This window comes from Mobula birostris, chromosome 7 (genome assembly GCF_030028105.1).
Source record: "Mobula birostris isolate sMobBir1 chromosome 7, sMobBir1.hap1, whole genome shotgun sequence".
NCBI lineage: Eukaryota > Metazoa > Chordata > Chondrichthyes > Myliobatiformes > Myliobatidae > Mobula > Mobula birostris.
In genome coordinates, this window is record NC_092376.1 from 58,135,414 (window position 1) to 58,154,002 (window position 18,589).

Below are 18,589 nucleotides of genomic sequence, written 5' to 3' on the forward strand. Positions count from 1 at the left end.
GCAAGGGGAGAAAAAAACCAGAGGACATGGGTTAAGGGTGAGGGGGGAAAAGTTTAAAGGGAACATTAGGGGGGGCTTCTTCACACAGAGAGTGGTGGGAGTATGGAATGAGCTGCCAGACGAGGTGGTAAATGCAGGTTCTTTTTTAACATTTAAGAATAAATTGGACAGATACATGGATGGGAGGTGTATGGAGGGATATGGTCTGTGTGCAGGTCAGTGGGACTAGGCAGAAAATGGTTCGGTACAGCCAAGAAGGGCCAAAGGGCCTGTTTCTGTGCTGTAGTTTCTATGGTTTCTATGGAAAGTCTTCCATTGTTCCTCAACTGTTCCACCATATAGCCTGTGTTCCTAGTCTACACTAGCGAAATCCTCCCTCATCCCATTGTAGTCTCCATTGTTTAGGCATAATACACTGGTTTTAGAATGACTATTGCACCCTCCATTTTTATGAGAAACTCAGCCATACTGGAATCACTCTTTCCAAGAGGATCCCTAACTACAAAAAGCTTATGAAAGGTTCAAAAAGCTAGGTAATGATAGAGATCTAGAAAATTATAAGGCTAGCAGGAAGGAGCTAAAGAATGAAATTAGGAGAGCCAGAAGGGGCCACGAGAAGGCCTTGGTGAACAAGATTAAGGAAAACCCCAAGGCATTCTACAAGTATGTGAAGAGTAAGAAGATAAGACGTGAAAGAATAGGACCAATCAAGTGTGACAATGGAAAATTGTGTATGGAACCGGAGGAGATAGCGGAGGTACTTAATGAATACTTTGCTTCAGTATACACTACAGAAAAAGACCTAGGGATTACTTACAGCGGACTGAAAAGCTTGAGCATGTAGATATTAAGAAAGAGGATGTGCTGGAGCTTATGGAAAGCATCAAATTGGATAAGTTATTGGGACCGGGTGAGATAAACCCCAGGCTACTGTGGGAGCCAAGCGAAGAGATTGCTGAGCCTCTGGCAATGATCTTTGCATTATCAATGGGGGTGGGAGAGATTCCAGAGGATTAGAGGGTTGCAGTGTTTTTCCCTTATTCAAAAAAGGGAGTAGAGATAACCCAGGAAATTATAGACCAATGAATCTTACTTCAGTGGTTGGTAAGTTGATGGAGAAGGTCCTGAGAGGGAGGATTTATAAACATTTGGAGAGGCAAAATATGATTAGGAATAGTCAGCATGGCTTTTTCAAAGGCAGGTCATGCCTTACGAGCCTGATTGAATTTTTTGAGGATGTGATTGAACAGATTGATGAAGGTAGAGCAGTAGATGCAAGGCATTTGATAAGGTACCCCATGCAAGGTTTATTGAGAAAATAAGGAGGCATAGGATCCAAGGGGATCTGGCTTTGTGGATCCAGAATTGGCTTGCCCACAGAAGGCGAAGAGTGGTTGAAGACAGGTCATATTCTGCATGGAGGTTGGTGACCAGTGGTGTGCCTCAGGGATCTGTTCTGTGACCCCTTCTCTTCATGATTTTTATAAATGACGTGGATGAGGAAGTAGAGGGATGGGTTAGTCAATTTGCTGTTGACACAAAGGTTCGAGGTGTTGTGGATAGTGTGGAGGGCTTTCAGAGGTTACAGCGGGACATCAATAGGATGCAAAACTAGGCTGAGAAGTGGCAGATGGAGTTCAACCCAGATAAGTGTGAGGTGGTTCATTTTGGGAGATCAAATATGATGGCAGAATATAGCATTAATGGTAAGAGTCTTGGCAGTGTGGAGGATCAGAGGGATCTTGGGGTCCGAGTCCATAGGACACTCAAAGCTGCTGCGCAGGTTGACTGTGTGGTTAAGAAGTCATATACTGCATTGGCCTTCATCAACCATGGGATTGACTTCAAGAGCCAAGAGGTAATGTTGCAGCTATATAGGACCCTGGTCAGACCCCACTTGGAGCACTGTGCTCAGTTCTGGTTGCCTCACTACAGGAAGGATGTGGAAACCATAGAAAGGGTCTAGAGGAGATTTACAAGAATGTTTCCTGGATTGGGGAGCATGCCTTACGAGAATAGGTTGAGTGAACTTGGCTTTTTCTCCTTAGAGCTCAGAGGATGAGAGGTGACCTGATAGAGGGGGATAAGATAATGAGAGGCATTAATTGTGTGGATAGCCAGAGGCTTTTTACCAGGGCTGAAATGGCTAACACAAGATGGCCCCAGACAGTCCATACAGGTGAGGCGACACTTCACCTGTGAGTCGGCTGGGGTGATATACTGTGTCTGGTGCTCCCGATGTGGCCTTCTATATATTGGCGAGACCCGACACAGACTGGGAGACCGCTTTGCTGAACACCTACGCTATGTCACGCCAGAGAAAGCAGGATCTCCCAGTGGCCACACATTTTAATTCCACATCCCATTCCCATTCTGATATGTCTATCCACGGCCTCCTGTACTGCAAAGATGAAGCCACACTCAGGTTGGAGGAACAACACCTTATATTCTGTCTGGGTAGCCTCCAACCTGATGGCATGAACAGCGACTTCTCTAACTTCCGCTAATGCCCCACCTCCCCCGCGTACCCCATCCGTTATTTATTTTTATACACACATTCTTTCTCTCACTTTCCTTTTTCTCCCTCTGTCCCTCTGACTATACCCCTTGCCCATCCTCTGGTTCCACCTCACCTTGTCTTTCTCCCCGGACCTCCTGTCCATGATCCTCTCATATCCCCTTTGCCAATCACCTGTCCAGCTCTTGGCTCCATCCCTCCCCCTCCTGTCTTCTCCTATCATTTTGGATCTCCCCCTCCCCCTCCAACTTTCAAATCCCTTATTCACTCTTCCTTCAGTTAGTCCTGACGAAGGGTCTCAGCCTGAAACGTTGACTGTACCTCTTCCTAGAGATGCTGCCTGGCCTGCTGCGTTCACCAGCAACTTTGATGTGTGTAACACAAGATGGCACAGTTTTAAGGTGCTTGGAATTAGGTACAGAGGAGATATAAGGGGTAAGTTTTTTTTAAACGCAGAGTGGTGAGTGTGTGGAATAGGCTGCCAGCGACAGTGGTGGAAGCAGATACAAAAGGGTCTTTTAAGAGACTCCTGGATAGGTACATGGAGCTTAGAAAAATAGGGGGCTATGGGTAACCTTAGGTAATTTCTAAAGTAAGTACATGTTTGGAACAGCATTGTGGGACAAAGAGCCTGTATTATGTTTTCATGTTTACAAGATCACTAATTTTACCTGTCTGGTTGCTCAGAACCAGGTCTATGATAGCATGTTCCCTTGTAGGTTCAGTAACATGCTGTTCAAGAAAGCCATCACAGATGCACTCTATGAAGTCCTCTTCAAGACTGCCTCCACCAACTTGATTCACCCAGTCTATGTGCAAGTTAAAGTCCCCCATGATAACTGCTGTTCCATTCTTACATGCCTCAGATATTTCTCTTGTTTATTGCCAGTGCCACTTTAATGGTATTATTCAGTGGCCAATAGGCAACTCCCAGCAGTGAGTTTTTCCCTTTGCTATTCCTAATCACTACCCAGATGCATTCAACATACTCCACTTTACATCTTATATAATCTCTTAATATCGCCCTGATCTCATCTCCCTTACCTTCCTGCCTATCCTTCCGTATTACCTGATAACCTTGGATTTTTAATTCCCAATCCTGTCCATCCTGCAACCATGTTTCTGTAATGGCCACTAAATCACACCCCCTTTTACTGATTTTGTGCCACAAGTTCAATGGCCTTGTTTTGAATACTACAGGCATTCAAATAAAGTGCACTCATTGTGCTTTTAAAAGCTAGTAATCTTTTACTGTTTTGCACTCTACTTTTCTTCACTCTACTCTTACTTTTCTCTTTATTCACACTTTTCATATTTACTTTATCCATACTTCTCTAATCTGTTTAACCCAGCCCCTCCCCCCCCCACAACCCTACTATTTAGTTTAAAGCCCTATCCACAGCCCTAGTTATGCAAGTCGCTAGGATCCAGGTCCCATCACAGTTCAGGTGGAGCCCATCCCATTGGTACAGCACCCTCCTTCCCCAGTACTGGTGCCAATTTCCCATGAATTCAAACCCATTTCTACCACACCAATCCTTAAACCATGCATTTAACTCTCCAATCTTCTTGACTCTATGCCAATTTGCTCAGGTAGTAATCTAGAGATTACTTTTAGTTTTGTTTAGTTCAGTGTTTGGTTCAGTTTAGTTTTTTTAGTTTTGGGTTCTTTTCTTGATATTTTTTCATTTTTCTTATTATCATGTTTAATTATATTAAGAGTTTGGGAGGACTAATATACTTGTATTATCTGTAGTTTATACTTGCATATGTCAATTACCATCAATGTATTCCCAATCTCTTTGTATTAGTACTGTTGCAATGTTTATGAATTTGGAAATTAACAAAATGATTAGAAAAGAAAGTAATCTAGAGATTGCTACCTTTTTGACTCTGCTTTTTAATTTAGTCCCTAGCTGCTCAAATTCCCTTAGCAGAACCTCTTTTCTCATTCTACCTACGTCGTTGGTACCCACATGGACCATAACAGCAGGATCTTTCCTCTCCCTCTGCAAATTCTTCTGCCAGTCAGAGAAGACATCCCAAACTCGGGCACCAACAGGCAACACAGCCTTCGGAACAGTCTATCCTCATGAAAGAGAACTCTGTTTGTTCCCCTGACTATCCTATCCCCAATACCACCACATTTCTCTTCTCTCCACCCCTCTTGAACAGTGCCACAGTTAGATTGCTCATCCTTTCTAAAGCCCCTGATCTCATCCACACAAGGAGCAGGAACCTCAGACTTGTTGGACAAGCTCAAGGGCTGAGGCTCCTTCAGCAGTGTCTCTTGGATCCCACTACCCGCCTCACTTCTAGTCACACCCTCTTGCCCTTGACCACAGACCAAATTTGAGGCAGCTAATCTAATGGATATGACTACCTTCTGAAACAGAAAATCCTGGTAAATCCCCCCCTCCTTGATGTGCTGTGGTGTTTGAAGCTCAGATTCCAGGTCATCAACTTTGAGCCTGAGTTCTTCGAGTAGCCAATACTTAGAAACATAGAAACATAGAAAAACTACAGCACGATACAGGCCCTTTGGCCCACAATGCTGTGCCGAACATGTACGTACTTTAGAAATTACCTAGAGTTACCCATAGCCCTCTATTTTTCTAAGCTCCATGTACCTATCCAGGAGTCCCTTAAAAGACCCTATTGTATCTGCCTCCACCAGCATTGCTGGCAGCCCATTCCATGCACTCACCACTCTCTGTGTAAAAACTTACCCCAGACATCTCTTCTGTACCTGCTTCCAAGCACCTTAAAACTATGCCCTCTTGTGATAGTCATTTCAGCCCTGGGAAAAAGCCCCTGACTATCCACACGATCAATGTCTCTCATCATCTTATACCCCTCTGTCAGGTCACCTCTCATCCTCTGAGCTCTAAGGAGAAAAGGCCAAGTTCACTCAACCTATTCTCATAAGGCATACTCCCCAATCCAGGCACATCCTTGTAAATATCCTCTGCACTCTTTCTATAGTTTCCACGTTCTTCCTGTAGTGAGGTGACCAGAACTGAGCGCAGTACTCCCAGTGGGGTTTGACCAGTGTCCTATATAACTGTAACTTGCTGCAGTTGTGGTCACCAGGAACCACAACAGGGTCCACCAGCTCCTACATCATGCAGCTACAGCACATCAGCTGATCCTGTATCATCCCTAATTATTTAATCAGCTGTAATTTAGTCTCTTGTTATTCAACCACTACAAAAGCCTTACCTGCTACTTACCTGTGCCTCCTCGCCAAAGCCTCTTGCAACAAAGTCTCAAGTTCCCATTCCTACACTGGTCCACTCACAGAATGGCCGGTCTTCTTTGACCCTGCTTTACTTTTATTTGCTTCTGCTAATGAATAGCAAATTGATTGGTCCATTGCTAATGCGCTGAGCCCCATGAAAAGCTCCTTATTTAAACTCTTCTTCCCGACCTGTGCAAAGCTCTTCTTCTCTTCCAATCACTTGATCAGTCGCTAATGCCAAATGTATCTCTAAATAAGTAAATTTTTATAGCTAATCACAGAAATTGCTTTTTTTTTAAGGACTTTTGACTGAACAGCTCAAAGACCACTGTCTCAATTTCCAAAAGTTATGAAACTACAGAATTTTTCAGACACTTGGGGAATATGAAAAACAGACCTCAAAAGATTCAGTATTATGTTAAAAAGATACAAAATCTGATTTTAAAAAATGCCTTGAACTTGCTTGAGTGTAATTAATAAAATGCCTTTGTTTTGGCAGTTGGGGCCCAAGAATGGAGAAGCAACAATTGAAATGTGGACTAACCTTAGCCACACTAATATTTAATGAAAGCAATTTACTATTCACTGACACTGTAAATTTTTAATACAAAGCAGTTTTAAGTTTAAAATCTAATTATCAAATATTCCAATAACCATCTGTAATATAAAATTTTCATCACCAATTTTATTATGTTTCATGCATAATTTGAGCATGAAACATTTAGGGGGATCTTTTCAGTTTCAGCCTTTACATTTTGTTTTGCCTTAAAACAATGTTGCAATTATACCATTTAAAAATGTCTTCTACTAAGAAATCTTGATATTCACTTGGACATTCACATCAGGCAAGGTCATAAAGAACTGTCTTTTATGGATTTGTTAACAGACAGGGAGAGAGGAGATGGTAAAAGGAAAAGCAGGTGGGAAGCAATGAATACAGAAAGAGAAGGGTTACAGCTAGTGATGATGGTGTTGTGGGAAAGAGGAGAGAATGGGGAGGGTAGAGAAAAATGGGAATGAGCCATTTCCCAAGATATATGTGTGGTGGCAGGTACAAGAGCACTGTAGGTCATTTGCAAAATGAACCAAAAAGTAGAAGTTAATTTCAACAATCAGAACAAATTAAAACCCAACAATTGGATAGATAGCAAAGAACAGGCATTTTGGATTGTGAGCAATCTCCTCCCTTCAGTTTTGCAAGCAGGTTCAAGACTTTTCAAGGCATTAGAAATTAAGATAGCTATGGCTTGGCTCGATCGCTCAAAACTGAAGCATTAACATTGGTTGGTTGAATAGAAACAATGGGATTTCAAGGGGCAGATTACATTTTCCAAGGAAGATTCTTAGAATGAAAATTATTTTTCGCAATTATAGAATTGCACTTTGGCACAGATCAGTCAGAATTAGCCATAGAACTGCCTAGGAATGACAAATGAATGAGTATTCAATGTGTACTACTCATAAATAAATTAGATTATGTGCCACTCCATGTCCCAATACCTTAATGTTAAAAACAAAGCTTCAATTTAGAATAAAGCATTCAGATGATTTGACAATTGTTAGGTTTGTTAGAATTCATAGGCAGGGAAAAAGTAATTTCTTATTCATCTATATTTGGTTAACTAATGCATTATTTGAGAGCTAACTTTAGTTTATGCAAGTAATAAAGTTAATCCATTGAATAAAATCTCAACATATCGGTCCAACTATTGGTTGGTATCACTTTGGTTTTCTTAGCAAGGGATCATTGATTTCAGTATCATCTTCATGTGCATCTTCTGCCATCCACCCAATTGGTGGAATTTCCACAATTCCTTGCCGACTTCTTCCAGTTTCAAAATCTTGAGGATCCAGTTGACTAAATCTTACCCTTGGCATCAGTGCTTGACGCCTTCTACCATCATCCTGACTACCAGAGTCAGGCCAACGACTCTTCCTGTCATCTCTCTGAACTTCATTTGTCCACTCCACGTTGTTTGGATTCTGACGAGGGGTTGGTTTTGCTCTGGACTGTGATAGATTTGCTAGCTGCAAAGATTCTGCTTCCGAGTTGATGTCGTCTCCCACTGAAGATCAAGAGCACCATGTAAACATTTTAAAATCAAAAGGAAGTTTATTCTTGCACTGAAGATAAACTAGAGAACCATTTATAAATTAATTATATTTGACACTATATGAAGGTAGACAAGTCACCTGGACCAAAAGGACTACACTCCAGGGTACTGAAAGAGGTAGCTGAAGAGATTATGGAAGCATTAGTAATGATCTTTCTAGAATCATTACATTCTGGAATGGTTCCAGAGGTCTGGAAAATTGCAACTGTGGCTCCACTTTTTAAAGAAGGGAAGGGAGGGAGAAGAAAGGGAATTATAGACCAGTTAGCCTGACCTCAGTGGTTGGGAAAATGTTGAGTCTATTATTAAGGCTAAGGTTTCGGACTACTTGAGGGCTGGTGATAAAATAAGCCTAAGTCAGCATGGTTTTCTAAAGGGGAAATTCCTGCTGACAAATCTGTTGGAATTCTTTGAGGAAATAACATGCAGGATAGACGAAGGAGAATCAGTGGATGTTGTTTATTTGGATTTTCAGAAGGCCCTTGACAAGATCTTGCCTATGAGGCTGCTTAATAAGCCCATGGAATTACAGGAAAAATACTAACATAAATAGAATATTAGCTGACTGGCAGGAGACAAAGAGTGGGAGTAAAGGGGGCTTTTCTTAGTTGGCTGCCCGTGACTAGTGGTGTTCTGCAGGGGCCCACTTCTTTTCATGTTATACGTCAATGATTTGGATGAAGAAATTGTTGGCTCTGTGGCCAGTTTGTGAACAATACAAAGGTAGGTGGAGGGGCAGGCAGTTTTGAGGAAGCAGGAAGTTAACAGAAGGACTTAGATGTATTGGGAGAATGGACAAAGAAGTGGCAGATAAAATATAGCGTAGAGAAATTTAAATCTTTGACAGAAGGAATAAAGGTGCAGAATATTTTCAAAATAGGGAGAAAATTCAGAAATAAGAGGTACAGAGGGACTTGGGAGTCACTGTGTAGGGTTCCTCTAAGGTTAACTTGCAGGTCGAGTCAGTGGTGATGAAGGCAAAAGCAATGTTAGCCTTCATTTTGGGAGGAATACAAAAGCAAGGATGTAATGCTGAGACTTCACAAGGCACTGGTGAAGCCTCACTTGGAGCACTGTTAGCATTTGTGGGCCCCTTATCTAAGAAAGGCTGTGCTGACGTTCTAGAGGGTTCATGAGAATGATTCTGGAAATGAAAGGGTTATCATATGAGGAGAATTTGATGGCTCTGGGCTTCTACTCACTGAAATTTAGAAGAATGGGGGGGGGATCTCATTGAAACCTATCAAATGTTGAAAGCCCTTGATAGAATAGATGAGGAGAGCATGTTTCCTATAGTGGGGTAGGCCAAGGCCCAGAAGGCACAGCCTCAGAATAGAGGGACAAGCATTTGGAACAGGAATGAGGAAAAAGGGTGGTGAATCTGTGGAATTCATCACCACAGATGGCTGTGCAGGCCACATCATTGTGTATATTTAAAGCAGAGGTTGATATGTTCTTGATAAATCAGGCATCAAATGTTACAGGGAAAAGGCAGGAGAATGGGTCTTAGAGGGATTACAAATCAGCCGTAATGGTATTGTGGAGCAGACTCGATGGGCTGAGTGGGCTAATTCTGCTCTAATGTCTTATGGTCCTATAATTAATCAAGGTATACATGCCTCCATATTTAGCTGGAAATAATATATTTTTATTCAAATACTGAACATTCAGGTTTTTCAAAAATGTCTGAAACCATCCTAAAAAGAGCTTAAAAACTAGTGTTTTGTTAATTACAGGTTCTTGGAGCTTTTTAATAAAAACACTTGTGTCATGAAATTACCAAACCCGTACCCTAGCCTCTTGGACACTTTTTTAATAGAATCTGAAAAATATATCCTTAGACCCACTAGTGAATTCACTAGAAATTCTAAAAGGTAATCCAAGTTTGTTCTCTTATACACTGGAGCACTCAGCAACAACTTCCAGATTCCCATATTTCTGCACACAAGGAAATACAAAGATGCTGTCACATTACAGATCATAGCACATAGAACATTCCAGCACAGTAAGGCCCTTCGGGTCACGATATTGTCCTGACTTTATAACCTGCTCTCTGATCAATCTAACTCTTCCCTCAAAGGTAGTCTCCTATTTTTTCTATTATCCATGTGCCTGTCTAAGAGTTTCTTAAATACCCCTCACGTACTGCCACCCCTGGCTGTGTATTTTATGCATTCATCAATCTCTGTGCAAAAAAAAAAACTTACTTTTGATATACCACCATATGTTCCTCCAATCACTTTAAGATTATGCCACATATTAGCCATTTTCACTTTGGGAAAAACGTCTCTAGCTATCCACTCGATCTGTACTTCTTACCATCTTGTGTACCTCTATCAAATCCCCCCTCATCCTCCTTTGCTCCAAAGAGAAAAACTCCAGGTCTCTCAACCTATCCTCATAAGACATGCTCTCTAATCCAGGCAGCATCCTGGTAAATCTCTTCTCCACACTCTCTAAAGCTTCTACGTCCTTCCTTAATGAGGTGACCAGAGCAAAACACAATATTCCAATTGTAGTCTAACCAGGGTTGTATAGAGTTGCAACATTATTTTGTCCTCTTGAACTAAATTGCCTGACTAGTGAAGGCCAACATACTGTACTTCACATTTCGAAGTTCCAGTGAATATGCAAACACTTTACTCAATTTCTCCTTGTCGGAGAATCCATCTTCGAATAAAGAACAATACAGTACAGGAACAGGCCTTTCAGCCCATATTGTTGTGCCAAATTAATCAAGCTAGTAACTAAATGGATAACTAAACTAATCCTTTCTGTTCTGACTACACAATATCCATATCCCACCATTCTCTGCACATTCATCTGCCTGCCTAAAAGCACCTTAAATACCTCACTCCTATTTGCCTCCATCACCAGTCTTGGCAGCTCATTCCAGGCCCCCACCACTCTGTATATTTAAAAGAAAACTTGCTCCACACAGCTCCTTTGAACTTAACCCCTCTCACCTTCAATGCATGTCCTCTATTAAACTTTTCAGCCCTGGGGAAAAGGTTGTAAGTCTAAAAGAGCAAACAACCAAATAAAAAGACTAGTTGTCCACACTATCTATGCCTCTCATCTAAGCTTCTTATCAGGCTTCCAATCAGCCTCCTCAACGTCAGAGAGAACAATCCATTTGTATAACCTTATAGCACATGTCCTTTAATCCAATCAGCATCCTGGTAGACCTCTTTCCCGAGCCTCCACATCCTTAATATAATAGTGGCCAGAACTGAATGCAGCCGAACTGGAGCCCTATAAAGCAACGATACAACTTCCTGACTCTTGAACTCAACTAATAAAGGCAAACATGCCATATTCCTTTATCTCCCTCCCATCCTGTGCAGCCACTTTCAATGGATCTAGGCCAAAGGATCCCCTTGCACATCAACTCTGCTAAGGATTTTTACATTAATATAATTTATTGTTCCTTTACATTGATCTCCAAAATGTAACACCTCAGATTTAGGCAGATTAAATTCTATCTGATATTTCTCTGCCCATATCTCCAAATGATCCATTAGCAGTCTTCTACTTTATTCACAGCACCCATCTTTGTGTCATCTGCAAACTTACTGACCGGCCCCTATACATTATATGATTCCCTATGAAACACCACTAGTCACAGGCGAGTAAATCCTATCAATCATCACTCCCTTTTTCTATGGTCAAGTCAATTCTGAACCCAAACAGCCAAAATCACCATGGATTCGATGCATCTTCTGGATGAGCCTACCAGAAGGGACATTGTCAAATGCCTTTCTAAGATCCACATAGACAACAGCTACAGCTCTACCTTCATCAACTGCCCTCACCACCTCCTTAACAAACACAAGCAAGTTAATAAGTCAATGGCATGCCCCACACAAAGCCATGCTGACTGTCCCTGTTTTAGACACAATCTTCCAAATGCTCCAAATCCTATTTCTAAGAATCCTGTCTAATCTCATTGCAGGATTATCATTTAGTAAACATATACCACTGACTTTCAATGGCAATTATATCTTCCAGAAGTATAATGAAACCAAAACCATACACAGTCCTTGAGATTGGGTTTCACAAAATCCCTGCTCATTTATAGTGTCTTCCTTGCACTACATTCCAAACCCATTGTAGTAAAGGCTGGCATTCTGCTGATCTTCACGATGATATGCTATTTCTGCCCAAAAATGTATGTATTTTATGCAAGATATTTGAATATCTACAGGAGCATTTGTTGATCTCTTACGGATTAATAAATATGTTTGGAATATAGATGCATGACATAATGCCTGGTGTAGTCAGCAAAACTGAACTTCAGAACAAGAGCTCTATGGTCTGTAATTACTACATCACCCATCATCCAATAGGTGTGACTTGTCCGTGCCTTTCTAAAATGAACAGAGTCTCCAACAGTACAAATGGAGATATCACACCTATTCCCTTGTTAATATAGGTTATAAATAACTGGTACCAGCATCAATTTGTGTGACATCCAGGCATTAGCTTTCCAAATCAAAATTGACTTGTCTATTTATAATGTTCTCTTCCTAATCAGTTTCCTATAAACTAATCATCTGCAAGCTAATATGTTATTCTTAATGCTACGAGTGCTTCAATGGCACCTTAGCAAATGGTTTTGAAATCCAATTTTAACACAGCTAGTGATTATATCCTCCAAAAAGAGACTTCCAGATTTGTCAGCTCAGCTTCTTTTTGACAAAATTACATTGATTCTACTTCATCACATGACTTCCAAATTGTACTTCCTTATTAGTGAACTTAAGTATTTTTCACACAACTGATGACTGATAATGTTACATTCACTTCCTTCAAATGCGTCCACAATCTCTACTACCATCTCTTAAAATACTGGAATGCACATCATTTTCCTGGGACTTAGTGGCTTTTTGTCACAAGAATTTTCTCTATCCCTTTACTAACTTTACATATAGGTCCTTATTCTCACGAGTGAAACTTTCAATTTCCAACGGTGCATTAATTTTTTTAAATTTTCAATAAAACTAAAGTCTTTTCCTCTACCATAAAAACTCAAACTCTTGTCTGTGTAATGATTCTGCTGATGTTGTGTAATTTGGCCTTCCTATATCAAAACTTAACTGCTTAAGTGACCTGATAGAGGTGTATAAGATGATGAGAGGCATTGATCATGTGGATAGTCTAGAGGCTTTTTCCCAGGGCTGAAATGGCTGCCACAAGAGGGCACAAGTTTAAGGTGCTGGGGAGTAGGTACAGAGGAGACGTCAGGGGTAAATTCTTTTACGCAGAGAGTGGTGAGTGCGTGGAATGGGCTGCCGGCAACGGTGGTGGAGGCGGATACGATAGGGTCTTTTAAGACACTTTTGGATAGGTACATGGAGCTTAGAAAAATAGAGGGCTATGGGTAACCCTAGTAATTTCTAAGGTAGGGACATGTTCGGCACAACTTTGTGGACCGAAGAGTCTATATTGTGCTGTAGGTTTTCTATGTTTCTATGCTTCTTAATGACAACATTCTTTTCACCCCATTTCCCTCCCCACCTTTTCTGCTTCTAAACCAACTGCTTTCTCTTTCTTAGGTCAGATAAATGGTCTCAGAGCTGAAATGTTAACTATTCCTCTTTTCACAGATGCTGCCTATCCCACTGTTTCCGACATTCAATTTTGTTTTTTGAATTCCCTTTCTCCACAATGTCATTTGATCCTTTCACTGCCTTTGTGATATTAAAAGGCTCTCAAACAATTTTCTGAAAATAGTTTGCCATGGTACCCACATTACCTGTGAAAGCAGCGTTCCTCTTCGGGGATCTGGAAGAAATTCTGGTATCTTGAGGCAGTGAAAATGGACGACTTTTTATTGCACCAGACTAGAAAAGAAGAAAAATTGGGAAGAGTAAGTAACAACAATCCAATAGCCTTGTGGTATCTTTTGACAGTTGCAGTGGCATTGGTTTGTAAATATTTAAGTACTAACAGTTCTTCAGTGGTGAAGGAGGAGTGATTGGTACAGGGTGGACAACAATTGTGCTAATTACTACAGATGTGTAGGTAAGGAAAAACATGACAGTGTTCACCAACAAAAGGCTCCGTACTTACATGCATGAATGACTGTGATCAAATTTATGAAAGTAAATTATTAGTACGTGACCATATTTAGTAATTGTGTCTCTGATAAATTTAATAAAAAAAGCTTTATACATTAGGCCCAAGAGATCAAACTGGAATGTTAGAATCAACCAAGATTGATATACAGGGAAGGTTAAGGGTGGTAGAAAAGGACATTCAAATTTCCCTTTTACTCATGTAGTTCCATATAACATCAATGGAAAGGCTGACTGTTTGAAATGTAAAAACATGGGGCGGCATGGCAGCGTTGTGGATAGCACAACATTTTAAGATACCAGTGATCCATGTCCATCTTCCATCGCTGCCTGTAAGGAATTTGTACATTCTGTGTGGGTTTCCTCCGGGTGCTCCAGTTTCCTCCCACAGTCCAAAGACCTACTGGTTGGTAGGTTAACTGGTCATTATAAATGGTCCTGTGTTAAGGCTGGGGTTAAATTGGGGGATTGCTGGGTGGCGTGGCTCGAGGGGTCTATGTTGCGCTGTATCTCAAGGGATAATTTTTTTTTAAAAACGTAAGATATAGGATCAGAATTAGACTATTTGGTCCACTCAGTCTTCTTCACCAATTGTTTCTAGAGATTTATTTTACATACTCACCCCCAATCTCCTGCCTTCTCCTTGTAACCTTTGACAGCCTTATTTATCAAGTGCCTGTCGAGCCCTGATGAAACGTCTTGGCCCAAAACATCGGCTCCTTATTCCTCTCCATAGATGCTGCCTGACATGCTGAGTTCCTCCAGCATTTTGTGCTTGTTACCAATCAGCCTCCCTTTTAAATATGCCCAATGACTTGGCCTCCACAGCTGTCTGTGGCAATCAATTCCACAGATTTATCACCATCTGGCTAAAGAAATTCCTTCTCATCTCTGTCCTAGAGGGGTGTCCTTTTATCCTGAAGCTGTGCCCTCTAGACTTAGACTCTCCTACCACTGAAGTCATCCTCTCCACAATAGTTCTATTCATGCCCTTGAATACTTAATTGTTTCAACGAGATCTCTTCTCATCCTTCTAAATTCCAGAGAGTACAGAATAATCAAATACTCCCTAAATGCTAAACTCTTTCAACCCTATGTTTATTCTTATAACCCCCTCTCATCTCTCTCCAATACCAACATATCCGTCCTTAGATATGGAGTCCAAAACTGCTTGTAATAATCCAACCAATACTCTGACTAACAGCTTATAAAACCCAATCCTTGCCTTTATATTCTATTCCTCTTGAATTGAATGCTAACACTTTGCATTTCCCTTCTTTACTACTACTCAACTTGTAAGTTAAACTTTATTGAATCCTGGAGTAAAACTCCCAGGTCCCTTTCCACTTCCAATTTTTTTTTCCTCATTTAAAAAAAAAAGTCTGTGGCTTTATTCCTTCTACCAAAGTGTATGATCATGCATTTCCCTATGCTGTATTTCATCTGCCACTTCCTTGTCTGTACTCCCAACTTGTCGAAGTCCTTCTGCAGACTCCCTGCTTCATCAACACTACCTGCTCTCCACATATTTTTGTAACATGCACAAATTTGGCTGCAAAGCCATCAGTTCTGCCATCCACATCATTAACATATACAGTAACATGAAAAGAAATGGGCTCAAAACCAAGCTCTTGCAGAACACCATGTTACCAGCAGCCAATCTGAAAAGGCCCTCTTTATTTCACAATTTGTCTTTGCCCATCAGCGACTTGGGCCGGCTCCCCCACTGGACTTAGTCTGGTGAGGAGTGTGTGAGGACACCCAGCAGGACTAGAAAAAGCAAGACCTGACAAACGGCGGATGAGCTCCTTGTGAGCCAAAGGCCGTCTTCCGTGGAAGAGATTAAAGCCTCACCACGTATCTACGAATGGTATGCTATGCACCTAGTTAGAAGAGACATGATGAACTTGGGCGCTGCACTGTGTGCCGGGACCTGCCCAAGGCTTCCGCCTAAGGAACGGCTGAGCTCAAAGAAGTGACCGCGGCTGGTGGCCAACACGGCCTCGGGCTCGAGTTCGGCGGGGCGACGGCGGGCGGTGCCAAGGCAGCTAGTGAGAACAAACTGGAGGAGAGGCTGTATTCGGTGCTGACGCAAGATCGAAGAAGATGGAGGTGCATAGCCGCCAACCCCGGATTCGGGACGGCACCCACTGACTGACTGACATTTAGCCAATCTTTTATTCATGTTAGTACCTTTCCTGTGATACCATGGGTTCCTGCCTTGCTTAGCAACCTTTTGGCACCTTGTCAAAGGCCTTCTGAAAATCCAAGTAACGTTCACTGACTCTCCTTTTTCTATCCTCAAAGAATCGCAATGGATTTGTCAGACAAGATTTCTCCTTAAGAAAAGCATGCTAAATTTGGCCTACTTTATCATGTGCCTCCAAGTACCCAGGAACTTCATCCTTAATCATGACCTCTGACAACCTCCCAACCACTGAAGTCAAGCTAACTGATCTATAATTTCCTTTCTTCTGCCTCCCTCCCTTCCTAAAGAGTGGAGTGACATTTGCAATTTCCAGATTTCCGGAAGCATTCCAGAATCTAGTGACTCTTGAAAGATCACCACTAATGCCTTCACATCATCTCAGCTACCTCTTTCAGAACCCTGGGGTATAGTTCATCAGGCCAGGGTGACTTATCCACCTTCAGACCTTTCAGATTCCCAAGTAGTTTCTCTTAGTGATAGCAACTACACTCATTTTTGCCTTCTGGCTCTCTTGAATCTCAAAGCATGTTGTTAGTCTACAGTGATGACTGATGCAAAATGCATACTGAGTTCACCGACCATCTCTTTGTTCCCCTTTACTATTTTCTCAACATTATTTTTCCGTGGACAAATGTCTAGATTTCCCTCTCTTTTACCCTTTACATATCTGAAAAACTTTTGGTATCCTCTTATATATTACTAGCTGGCTTACCTTCATATTTCATCTTTTCTTCCTTGTTGCTTATTTAGTTGCCTCCTGTTAGTTTTTAAAAGCTACCCAATCTTCTAGCATTCCACTATGTTTTGCTATATTGTGCAACATCCTGGTTAATATTTTTACTGCTATGCTGTAGGTATTTTGTTTTAGCAGTTCTGTAAGAGCAGTCTGTTCTGATTTTAGTATGATTGGGTTTGAGCTAAAGATAAGGGGCTATGTTGTTCAACTTAAGAATATTGTGTAGGCCAATCAGGATGGCGGAATTGGGAGAAGATCCTAGAGGACGCTGGGTGGAGAGATTTTAGTGATCGACACTGGTGTGGGTCGAGGTCTTTGTTGGCGGGAGAAGACAGGAGAGAAGATGGCTGAGGATGCTGTCTCTGTTGCACAAGGTGTTTTGTGCAGATGAATGGCTTCAAGGAGGAAGAACCAATAATCCTGTGGGGAAGCCATTTTGTTGGAGATGGATTTCGAGTGACATTCAGGAGATGGGGTGTGCTTTCACATAGACTGAGAGTCCAGCGCGTGAGTTACAGACTACTTCAAGATGAGCTCCAACTTATGTGCACATTTGGACTGGGTTAACTGTAACGGGCCCTTTTTATATTGTTTTCTTTTCTTTTTCCAACTAACTGTTCGATAAAGCTGAAATTTGTAAATGTACTTCCTTTATAATTGTATACAATGTACAGTCTTATTCCTTGCCAACAGGTAATTGCAAGTGGGTAGTATTTACACAGTCACGAGGAAATCTGCAGATGCTGGAAATTCAAGCAACACACACTAACGTTGCTGGTGAACGCAGCAGGCCAGGCAGCATCTCTGGGAAGAGATGCAGTCGACATTTTGGGCCAAGACCCTTCGTCAGTATTTACACAGTATTCGTTCAGATTGGGGTGCGGGTGGTCGAAATATCTCAGCTCTCCCGCTCTGGTGAGACCCAAGTCATATCGATCCTAAACGTACGGAACTTGAGAAAGGTGGTTTTCTCAGAGCTGAGTCCATTGGCTTGTTAGTGAGGGGCTAACCAGCCATATTTCTATAGATGCCTAGTAAAAAGGGGTTTCATTGTCGGGGCTGTCGTCCGCGATCTGATTGGCTAATACTCTGTATTTGCAGTAAGAATTGAAGTGGTCTGTGTGCTTAAGCCTGTGTTTAAAGTAGTGCCTGGGAAAGGATAAAGATACTTGATTATGGACACCACAGGGATTAAGCTTTAGTGCATTTCAAAGAGATTGCCCACAACAAATGCTTGTGTTCTGAACAAGGTGGATATCCACAGCCCAGGTGAATTGTTGATTAGGGTTTTAAGTACCAATAAAGTATTAGGAAAAGTTACTCTTGCTGAATGGAGTTTTGATCAATTGGCTGGTTAAGATGTGTTAGTTCAAACTAGCAAGGACGAGCAAGGGAGTAGATCTGCCTACGATTGGGGCACCTGGAGAAGCGGAGCCATAGGCTGTCCATACTTTTAGGGAAGCAGGGGTTGTAGGCAAGGGTGAAGAATTGAGAAATGAGTTTCCATAGCTGAGGGTGGAGACCTTAAAGACAAGTTGCTCTCGTTTCTGTGGAGTGAGGGGAAGGAGTTGTCTGATGTGAAAGATCTAATGAATCCTTCGATGGTTGATTTAAATTCAGAATTTGTTTTGGCTAATACATCACTGGTTGATAAATGCAGAAGCATATCTGTAGAGAACCAAAGCTATTGT

General features: G+C 41.6%; 1 protein-coding gene across 1 annotated transcript in view; it reads right to left on the reverse strand.

The window, feature by feature from the left end:
* Window positions 1-6,280: 6,280 nt before the first annotated feature.
* Window positions 6,281-18,589, reverse strand: part of slc9a2 (solute carrier family 9 member 2) — a 102,428-nt gene continuing 90,119 nt past the window's right edge. Inside the window, exons 11-12 of the mRNA XM_072263226.1 lie at window positions 13,632-13,719; window positions 6,281-7,825 (exon numbers count right to left, since the gene is read on the reverse strand). Coding sequence (XP_072119327.1) covers window positions 7,479-7,825; window positions 13,632-13,719 — 435 coding nt within the window. The 3' untranslated portion in view covers window positions 6,281-7,478. The remainder of the gene's footprint in view (window positions 7,826-13,631; window positions 13,720-18,589) is intronic.